Source organism: Aricia agestis, chromosome 1 (assembly GCF_905147365.1).
Source record: "Aricia agestis chromosome 1, ilAriAges1.1, whole genome shotgun sequence".
Taxonomy (NCBI): Eukaryota; Metazoa; Arthropoda; class Insecta; order Lepidoptera; family Lycaenidae; genus Aricia; species Aricia agestis.
In genome coordinates this window covers 24,166,214-24,177,353 of record NC_056406.1, presented here as the reverse complement: position 1 = coordinate 24,177,353, position 11,140 = coordinate 24,166,214, and the positions used below count along the sequence as shown (strand labels likewise).

The window sequence follows — 11,140 nt, the reverse complement described above, 5'->3', positions numbered from 1 at the left end:
TGGTGACGTTGATACACTGTAAACCACACCTTATCCAACCTAACCCAGTTCTGTTATTACTTTTTTAACCTTTTTAACAGTTGGATGTAGAGTTATAACAAATTAATATACTTTGTATAGTGAACTACAAACGATGTGTTCTTTAGTGTAGGTATACCTAACTCACTATGGTGACATTCCTAAGTTAGATATTAGATAAATATAAGAATAATAATTATTGCATCCTTGACTAGAATAAATATGCACCATTTTAGTCTTGATTAGAATTTCTGTCAGAATGTTAGAAGAAAGGAATAAGTGCAGCTTTTTGTTTCTTTTTGTCATCATACCCGTCGTATCCGCTGGAATCGCTTGCCTAGCGAATCCATGTTACCATGGAATTTGCATCGACGATCTAAATAGGTAAGCAATTTATGAAAAGTTTTACTAAGTCCTAAATAATAATAATTATAATTTATATTAAAAAAATAGGGCTACAGCTGGCTGGTAATGGTAAAAAAAATCATTAGTACCGATTCGAATTTTAAACAAATAAATCTTAAATAAATTTATATGTTACATAATAATAAGTTTTGTTAAAGTAGATTGGAAAACATTCTGAAAGTAATTATTATCAAGAATTGATTTTAGCACCTACGCATGCTACTGTACGGACGGTTACACTGGGATACAGTGCCAGACGAACTGGGACGAGTGCTGGTCAGATCCCTGCCAGAATGGAGGGACGTGCATCGACGGCGTGGCCTCCTATAACTGCTCGTGTCCTGATGGATTTATCGGTATCATGCTTTTATTACGTTTTCTATCTGCAATATCTACCAAATTAACTGCCGCACTCAGAGTGGAACATTAATTAGGTACTTAATTGTAATTAAGTAAGCCCCATACATTATTGTCTGTCAAACTCTTCATTAAATTGAAGGTTAATCATAATTAAATGTACCTATCTGAGTACGGCGGTAAATTAGTGCTCTAATTAAGTCTGAAATAAAGACAGCTCTGCAATTCGTACAATCTTATACAATAATCTATTTTACACCAATACGTACAAGGAAGAAACCCCTAGACTACCTTGTGCTTTTGGTAAAAGAAAGAGCTGATGAATTTGAGCTGTATAGTAGAGTCGTAAATTTGTTACATATTCTGTAAATGCTGATTTAAAATGAAATTTATTTCAGGAGACAACTGCGAAATTAACTACAACGAATGCGAATCGAACCCTTGTCTAAATAATGGGACATGTATTGATATGACGAACGAGTATGTCTGCCACTGCATGCCGGGGTTCTCTGGCGAGCATTGCGAGAACGACGTGGCTGTCTGCAACTCCACTGAAGAAATCAGGTGCTATAACGGCGGAGAGTGCATAGAAGGCCCAGGCTTCAAATTCTATTGCAAATGCTTGGAAGGTAGAGACGATTATAATTCTTTTCAATTTCAGGTTGATTACTCAAAAAAATTTAAATTTACTGTGTTACGAATTTGGTTATAGGTTGGACGGGTCCAAAATGTGAGGATCAAATTGACGAATGCGAGTCGAGCCCGTGCAAAAACGGCGGCATTTGTATCGATGCTCATGCAGACTACATGTGCGCCTGTACATATGGTAACTAATTTTTAGCAATATTTAGAAAAAATTATATTGACCAAAAATCTGTTTAGACGTTTAACCCTGATGGTAACAGACATACACAGTACACACTTTGGCAGCATAATATGGCGGATAACGAAAGGTAATTTTCAGGATTCACCGGTAAAAGCTGTGAAGTACAAATACAGTTCTGCGACGAGAACTCCTGTAGCAACGGAGCTCTGTGTGTTGTTGAGGACGGTGAAAGAATCTGCTACTGTGTACCTGATTACCACGGGGAACGCTGCGAGTTCCAATACGACGAGTGCTTACTGGGACCAAGGTGAGAAGCTGAATAATAAGTAATAAGTATTTCTTTACAACACCCAGACACCTCGTTCCAAGGAAATTCTGAGGAAGAAGGTTCCCGTTGTATTTTAAAAGATTTGATTTATGCACTGTTCAGGTTTTTTTAGTAACGCAGCAGTCTCTGGATTCTTATGTCTCTTAAGTAAAATCATATAAAATTAATAAATAAAATAATGTTTCCAAAAATAATTTTAGGTGCTTAAACGGAGGAACATGTATCGATGGTGTAGACAATTTCACTTGCTCTTGTCCTCCGGATCTCACGGGGCCATTGTGCGAGTGCCTGATTCTCGACGACGGCACATACGACTGTGAATACGTTAGAACCACTATCATACCAGAAAATACTACGTATATAGGAAATACTCATATTCACGACATAACGACGACCGAAGCTACTTACAGAAACTTTACAACAGAAGGTTTCCGAAGTACTACTACTACTAGATTTGGCACATCTGATATTTTCATCACAACTTCTAGTCTCGGTGTCAATGATGTAACACAACCAGAATCTACCACATTTACTACAATCACTGAGCCGATCCAACCAAAAACAATCGAAACCGACGATCAAACTAAATCGAACAAGACTGAACCAACTATGACGAGTGTTGCTAATGTAGAAGTTACATCTGAATCTTCGACGGAAGCAATCACAACGGACATATCTACGGCGACTGAAACTACGTCTACACCATCGCCAACCATAACTGAAGTGGCAACGTTAATAACATCGGAAAATCCATTAACAACAATTCAGACGACTGCAGAATCTTTACCAAACACTTCGGATCCTGTAACTGAAGGAACTTCTGGCACTACATCAGAATTTACCAAACACGTTCAAGGAGAAGAAAAAACCAGTAAAAGTGCAGACAGTGCAACTACACCATTTGTCACGACATCAGCTATACCAATACTAGACACGACTACCGAGAAAATGTTTACTGACACTCCTCTAGATAGTACAACGTCTATATCGACTGCGTCATCTTCAGTAGCTCCGGATACTGATACAACTAAGACAATGTTTGATTTCTCAACTGATTCGTACCAGACTGTACCAACAGATTGTGATGATTCCATTTGCAACAACCATGGAACTTGTCACACCGGAATGCATGGGATAAGAGTAAGTATATATTATTATAATTTTTTAAAGCTGGTTTAATTTTGTAACATTTCTCATAAAAGGTTTTTCTTTTTAGTGCCAATGTAACTTCAATTACGGAGGTATACACTGCGAAGAAAAAATTACTATTAAGTCGGCAGCATTTGATGGAAATTCCTACGTTGTTCATAGAATAAGGAACTCTACCTCTATAGATATAGAGTTCAGCGCAAGAACCTTAATCAGCGACGGCCAGATTATGCATGTGGATATAGCTAGAAGTGTTTACATGGAGCTCTACATGAAATCCGGTCTACTGAAGTTTCAGTTCTCCTGCGGGTATCAGACAATGCTGCTCGGTGAACTGAAGACGTATGTCAATAAAGGATATCCAATGAAAATTGAGACCAGGTAGCTACAAAAATGACTCTTTAACTGATTTTTTACCAATTAGGGGGTTCTTACTAAAACTTACATTTCAGACTGGATTTGTACATGAAGGAGCAACTGTGCAATGCGACAATCAGACTTAATGACACTCTGGCCATGAGTGGCGGGCAAATTGCAAACATCACCACTCTACACAATAACGCCACCGTTCATTTCGGTAACGGCTTCATCAGTAACCATTCAGAGAAGAAACAGTTCGTCGGCTGCATAAAGGACTTAATCGTAAGATTTCGTTACTCGTTAACATTGGAAATTCAGGGAAAGCCTTGAAGTTTTGGCCTGATAGTATTCTTAATAATTCTTAATTATGGATTTTGTTTTATGGTTGATGGTTTTTAGCCTTTTTTTTATAATAATATAATATAATATCATAGGTTTTAAGTTTGAAAAGTGGTGCTTAGATTCATCTAATTATTCACTGAGACAGTGACGTCGTGTATACTGAAATATATTAGAGCTTCGTAGCTTTTTAAATTTTTACTTTTTATCATAATACTTATTTTGGGCCTGGCTATTTTATTTTTTAGATAAATGGAGAAAGTCGAGAAGTTTTCGGTGATGCGGTGGACGCGGTAGAGGTGTCGGAATGCTCATCTCTGTCTTGTCTTTCTTCGCCGTGCCTCAACGGCGGCTCGTGCAGTGATCATGATGACACCTACGTTTGTTCCTGCGCTAATGGGTAAGATAATATCACCTACCTACTTGCGCTAAGAAGTAATTGTGTTTTCTTTATTTAATGGACTACGGTGAGTAGATTACTATTCTGAATAGCAAATAAATAAATCGAGGAAAAATTATAGCTCTGTAATGGGTTTAGGGTGATATTAATACGTAACTAGTTAATAGGTAGAAAGCATAAAGTTAATATACCTAGCGGAATAGAGCAACAATCTCGAGCTGTCAAACGTAACCGAAATTCGTTTTCATCTAGGTGTGAAAAATATGTGTACGTATACACTTACACAAGCATGATTGAACATGAATTCTTTGAGATTAAATTGTCAACGTGCGGCACGTGCCGACTGGACGTCAAAAAAAGAGTGCTGCTGTCATGTATCACACGTCTCTTTTTACCACGCAGTGTTACTGATAGTGACATCTCTCTTGCTCAGGCCTTTGTTTCTCTATTCCGCTAGGTATATTAGCTTTATGGTAGAAAGCTAAATTAAGGTCACATCCATTTTATTAGATATTCATTGGTGGGCTTAATTTAAGCCGCATAAAGCACTAATCGTTAAAACGTTGTACATATTACGTTCTATCTTCTAGGATAAAAAGTAGTTTATTATACTTATTGGAACGTAGACCAATTTTTAAATGATTAGTGCGAACCGAGCGTGCCCAAAGGTTTCTAGGTTTTGATGAGTGTGTTTGATAATTAATTACGGTTAAAGCCTTAATTGAGACTCTATAGTCTATGTCACGGGTCACCAAATGGCGGACCGCGGTCCGCATCCGGACCGCCGACCCATTGTGTGCGGACCAAGAGTTCGAAGATGAACTTCGTTAAAAATTAATTTCGGTCTCGAGTCCTCTACATACCGATGAACATGACGTAGCAACAAAAATTGACACTTTTCTCATTGAAACAAACCAATACCTTTGTAATTTCCGTAATTACATGTTTACTTTAATAATTTTTTTGATATGTGCGGACCGCGAAGGTCATTTTATTTCTTAAAACGGACCCCGAGCGAAACTAATTGGTGACCCCTGGTCTATGTTATACTGAATATCTGAAATATTCTAGTTGGATGGGCGCAAGCTGTAACCAGTCAGTGTGCGAGCACAACCCGTGCGGCGGCGGCGGCAGCTGCGTCCGTCACCCCGGCAGCGGCTTCCTCTGCCTCTGTCCGTACGGGAGACATGGCATCTTCTGCGAGTATAGTAAGTTTTATTTTTGAGTCGATTTTAAGAAAATACTTTTAGAATGTTGTTACTACGGTGCCTGCCACCGGTTCGGGAACTATCAACTATCCCGGCGAGAAGAACCCGGCTTTATTAATTTATTTAAGTAAATAAATAAATAAAACCTTTATTTCCAGACCAGCTACAGGTCTAGGTTATTCATAATTTAAACACTATATTTATACCCTACTATTATAATATATCGCAACGGTCGGTGTGTCTTACGACAAAGGCCTCCTCCAGGCCTGGAGGATATTTTTAATATTGGATACTAAAAATGATGTAGTTGTCAATACCAGTTCTTCTTCCATTTTTGCCCCGCTTACATTTAATATGGACGACCTAAATTTTGGGCTCTACAACTAGTTACCACAAGTATTATCCATTTCAGACGTAGAGATCACTCGACCATCGTTAGCGCCGATTGCTTCAGGGAAGTCATCCTACGTCATCTACGGGCTCTCGCCTAACGCTCTGAACTCGGACAGATTTGATCTCCGACTACGGTTCCAAACGAATGACATGGACCAAATTGCCTTATTGGCGTTTGTAGGGCAGAACGGCCGGCACGACTCCAAAAGCCAACATCTGGCTCTGACGTTCGTGAAAGGTTACATCATGCTCACGTGGAACATGGGAAGTGGTAAGTGAATTCTGTATTCAATACTCTACAATCTGAAAACCGACATTTCCAAATTGATAAAATGGTTAGGTAAGAATATGTTTCCTTGTCTTTAAGAACTATTCTGCTATTCTGAGCATATGTTCCTCTCGGTGAAGTGACATGACGTTATCGGAAATGATTTGTTTGTAATTTTTGACTCTCTCTCCATTTCTATACATTTGTCATTCCATCCATCGCGTTGAGATCTAGATTATCCCTCTGAATTTTTAAGGTAGATGCCCCATCTTAGTATAACGCTCCAATTTCCAAAATAGTCAAGGCGTCGACTAGTCCCTAAAGGCTAGAGAGTCTAGAGCACATTAGAAATAACAGCTATATTTCATATAGTATGTATGTCTTTCATAAGTCATAACTCATAAGTCATAACCATACAACATCGTTTAGGTCCTCGTCGGGTGTTCACCGCTCGGGCGATAAAGCGCGGCGCACACACGGTGCGCGTGTGGCGGCGCGGACGCACGGCCGGCCTCACCGTGGACGCGCGACACAACGTCACCGGCAACGCGCCCGCCACACGCACCAACATGACGCTCACTCCCTATGTTTATATTGGTAACTTGATTTATTGTTGATCGTATAAAATGACAGAAATGACCATAAGAATTATAAACGAAAATTTCTTGCTGATACGTAGCAAGAAATGGGATTTTATAAATATTTATTTATTAGCAATAAGGTATTTCGTGTCAAGTGTCATATCAAGCTGCTGTCATAGCACGACTAACGAACTCAAAACCCTCAAGTGTAACGAATTCTTCAATCTAACTGGTCCATAATAGACAATAGTATCAAAACATGATTGAAACTTAAGACATCACACAACATTATATTAATTATATAACGGCCTTTATCACCTCTACGCTAGTAGCCTCTAATAACTAATAATTTTTTGAAGGCGGTCACCCATCGGACGGTTTCCACGAGCTGCCGCACGACATCCCGCTGCACGGGGGGTGGAGCGGGTGCGTGTGGGACGTGGGCGGGCAGTCGGTGTCGCGCGTCGTCGCCGGCCGCGGCGTCGGCCAGTGCGGCGTGTCGCAGTGTACGCCGCGCTCGTGCAACGCGCCGCACGGAGTGTGCCTGCACTCGCCAGCTACGTACGGGTAAGACGTCCATACTTGCGGTATGGTAAAATTTAAAATCAATTAGGCTGTTTTGTTTGGGCATAAAAATATAATGATCTACTCGTAAAAAATAGTATAACAATATTATTATCTTTAGGTGTATCTGTAATGAAGGTTGGTTTGGGCCGACCTGCAACAGTCGCCAAGGGCAATGCGATCCCAAGCATTCCAAGTGCCGAGGCCGCTGCGTGATAACCCTCGATGAATCAGAATGTGATTGTCCCTATGGAAAATCTGGGGAAAATTGTGAGCTTGGTAAGTTCCTTTTTTTTTAACAGAGTTATTTTACAGTAAAAAAAAGAAAACAATTTTAATAATAATTTTAAATGTATTTTAGATTTAATTCCGTTGGACATGTATTTCACCGGAAGACGGTCGTATCTGACTCTACACCCACGGTCACTGTCCAGCGTTTCGCTATCTCTGGAAGCGGAGATCAAACCTATCAAAGAGCGCGGTCTTATCATATTCGTAGAGACTCCGCATTTTTATACAGCGTTGTCGCTACAAGGTGGACTGTTGGAGTACCGATGGACAGGTGAGTATACGTAGCATTTAGCAGTAGGTATAATTATATTACTCTCCAAACGTATCAAAAATGTATTGTATGTACCTACTGAGATGTTGCTAAAATTGTTGACACCGTCTAATTTTCCCGAGAAAAGTATATATACATATAACGATTGTAATTACTGTCATATGAATTCACTATACTATTGCTTTTTCATGACAATTTTGAAATACCCGTACAGACCGTTTGTCCGGCGTGTCGTCAGTAGTGCGGAGCGGGGCGGTGTCCGCGCTGCGGGCGTGGCACGGCGTGCGCGCGGGCCGCTACGGCGACCGCCTGTACGTGTGGGCGGACGGCGCGCTCGCCACGCAGCCGCTGCGGGCGCACGCGTACCCGCACACTGCTAGCGACGCAACAGTTGTGCTAGGTGACACTGCAATAGTTATGATACGGTTTTCTAGCATTGCTTGCTTGTATTACTATCTATATAGCATTAAAAGTAAAATTAGTGACGTTTAGATATTTGCGTAAACTTGATTTTTTGTACAGGTGGTGCTGCAGATCTATCAACATTGCCGATAGACGTTATGTCGGGACCCCCAGAATCTTATACTGGCTGCATAAGAAATTTCCATATCAACAATGTTCCAATCCCACTTGAGGAACAAACTATAAAAGGTAGGTAGCTTTTTCAAATGTTTGTAATTTTAGTTACATTAAATGTCATATTGTAAGTAGCTGATTAGTAAATTTTAAAAACAATTTCCAGATGGTCAAAATGTCGGTGCTTGCGACGGGTCGGTATGCGGCGGTGCGGGGAGCGGGGCGCGGTGTCGGCGCGGCGCGTGTGCGGGCGCGCACTGCGGCCCCGCCCCCTGCTACCGCGGTCGCTGTCTGTGTCCCGCCACTACCGCCGGAGAACGCTGTCTTACACGTTAGTTACTTTATGAATATTTGAGACAAAGGTGCAATAACCTAGTCAAATTGACTCTCGAATCAAAATGCTTATTCGTATTTAGTACTTAATACTTTTGTATGCAACTTAATATTGCAAACTTCTGTTTTTATGATGATGATTGTAAAATAAGTAAATGAAAAACCTTTTAAAAAACATAATCTTGTCTATAGCAAATTTAACGATTACATAACAAACATATTATTTACCTAAGTCCTAACTAATTGAATATAATATTTTTTTATGTTACAACTAAGTAAGTGATTAATAATTTTTCATATAATATCTACTTCCTGGCACATCCAGGAAGTATTATGGCGCCCTCAGTGAACTGTTTTAAAAAAAACCGTGGTCCAGTTTGTTATTAGGAGATAAAATCTTCACTTCAAACAATATTTTGACAACCAAGGTGATGCTTAATAGCTGCTAGTATTGCTTACACAAAATAACAATAATAATGAGTGTTCTAGACGTGAACGTGAGCACGCCGCAGTTCGACGGCGCGGCCATGTTGTCGCTGACGCGTGCGGCGCGGCGCAGCGGCCAGCTGGCGGCGGCGCCTGCACGCATCGCCTTCAACTTCACCACCGCCGAACCAGATGGACTACTGCTTTGGATTAAAACGGTAGGTCTAAGGTCATGAATACAGTTAACACAGTCAAGATCTACCTAAGTTATTTGGTCGGGTTTTGTCGGGTTCGACGCGCGCCGGCACCGCCGATTGCGGATCCGCCATCTGCTAATGAATCAATTTCTCTGATGTTGCATTGAAATAGTTTGTTAATTATTCAGGAACTACGAATAATAAAAACTAAGGAATCGTTACTCCCTGGATACTATTACCGTTTTAAATTTGGTTCCTTTTGATCTGTCATGTAACGTCAGCCTAGTACCGCTCAAGGTCACCTAAATATTGCAAATGTGCAAGTGTACCTAAGGTACACTTTTTTGACAAGTATTGTGAAGCATGTTTTTTGACGGAGTTACTTTTCCTTAGTTTTCATCATTCGTAGTTCAGGAACGAATATTCAATATTGCATTCGCGATGCTTTGCATGTACCATAGAGGAAATTGATTCCTAGGCAGTTGACGGGCCCACGTCATGGTTGACTTCTGTCAATTCAATGTTAGCTGTGAATTGTGATCGATCTGATGGGTTTGACTTAACGCGAACAAATTACCCCATATGCCTAGGAATCAACTTCTCTGATAGTGCATTTTTTGAACCAACCAAAGTAAAGACGTATAGTCAGTCAAGAAAGTGAAGAAATTAAAAAGTGGCAACATCTTCCCTTTTTTCTTAGATTGATTTGAAAGGGATGACACTACGATGTCATCCCTTTCAAATCAATCGTGACTATACGTGTCTTCTTACAGGGCAGTAAATACTTCGGCCTGGGACTCCACAATGGATACCTCCAAGTTGCTTGGACGGTCGGCAACAGCACAGTTATTAGGACTAAGAACGAGGAGTCCAGGCGGGATAGTCAGTCGAGTACGCTGGTGCAAGCGGGATTCCTGGCCGACGGTGACTGGCACGACCTGATGCTGGACCTCAACCACAATCTCACGCTGACGGTGGACCAGCTACTGTACTTCGACGAGGAATTCCACATGGATGACAAATACAAGGACTATGATATATTTCTAGGTGAGATTATTTTCAGTCTATACAAGTGGTTTATCACCTCCTTATGTTCGAAAGACAAAGTTCTTTAATTTTTTCTTCAAATAATTATTATATTTATCTAATTATACTTTTTATTATGTATTATAGGAAAATGGTAAGACAAATAAGTAACTAAATGATATTGTTTTTGACACTCTAGGTATGTAGTTAAAATATATTGTGTTTTAATCCATCTACGCCCATCTTTGTCTCAAGTTTATAGAAAGACTGAGTAACAATTTTTTTTTTCTTCAGGCGGACTAAATACAGATGACTTCACGGTCCGAAGATTGTTCGCACAGAACTTCAAAGGCTGCATCGATCAAATATCGACGAAAGAGGACGTCTACCTGACCGACTACAGCGCCGTCGTGAGCGAGAACATCCAGTCGTGCCAACTGTTCCCTACTACTTGAATGCTGCCTCGCTAGTCACTACAAGTACAAAACTCTAGAATTTGGTAAACTATTTGATCGGATACCATAAAGTGGATGTAAAGTCGAGTTACCAGCAGCCCCACACAATGTGTCTACTACTGGTAGTTGTCTCGATTGAGTGTTATCAACGGCTGATGTTCTCTGTTTGCTTCATACGTTGGTTGCATATTTTGTTTGTGAAACTGTGTCTAGTATCCGTCCTCTTTTGATTAGTTATTACTGTAGTCTTAAGTACTCGTTAGTAGTTTTTATGTAAACCGATACTTATAGTACAAAACTTGTCTAGTCGCATTATGCAGTTTATAAATCGTTTTATAGGTTACTAGGAAAAAAAGAAAATTAAACATT

General features: G+C 40.2%; 1 protein-coding gene across 1 annotated transcript; it reads left to right on the top strand.

Moving 5' to 3' along the window:
- The first annotated feature begins 167 nt into the window (after nucleotides 1–167).
- On the top strand, nucleotides 168–11,136 carry LOC121733188 (protein eyes shut). The gene is made up of 22 exons (XM_042123363.1): nucleotides 168–183; nucleotides 255–402; nucleotides 631–779; nucleotides 1,179–1,409; nucleotides 1,493–1,606; nucleotides 1,745–1,913; nucleotides 2,135–3,074; nucleotides 3,151–3,464; nucleotides 3,536–3,725; nucleotides 4,031–4,182; nucleotides 5,254–5,390; nucleotides 5,803–6,054; nucleotides 6,481–6,648; nucleotides 6,992–7,199; nucleotides 7,318–7,475; nucleotides 7,558–7,758; nucleotides 7,973–8,158; nucleotides 8,281–8,409; nucleotides 8,501–8,665; nucleotides 9,157–9,311; nucleotides 10,064–10,337; nucleotides 10,611–11,136. The coding sequence occupies exons 1-22, from the start codon at nucleotides 168–170 to the stop codon at nucleotides 10,769–10,771; spliced, it is 4,617 nt and encodes a 1,538-aa protein (XP_041979297.1). The 3' UTR covers nucleotides 10,772–11,136.
- The last annotated feature ends 4 nt before the right edge of the window (nucleotides 11,137–11,140 follow it).

Bases quoted from the DNA above. Each gene is read 5' to 3' on its own strand.
- LOC121733188 (XM_042123363.1), top strand. The intron at 7,200-7,317 runs GTAAGACGTCCA...TATTATCTTTAG, and splicing joins CACTCGCCAGCTACGTACGG to GTGTATCTGTAATGAAGGTT. The intron at 8,159-8,280 runs GTGACACTGCAA...TTTTTTGTACAG, and splicing joins CGACGCAACAGTTGTGCTAG to GTGGTGCTGCAGATCTATCA.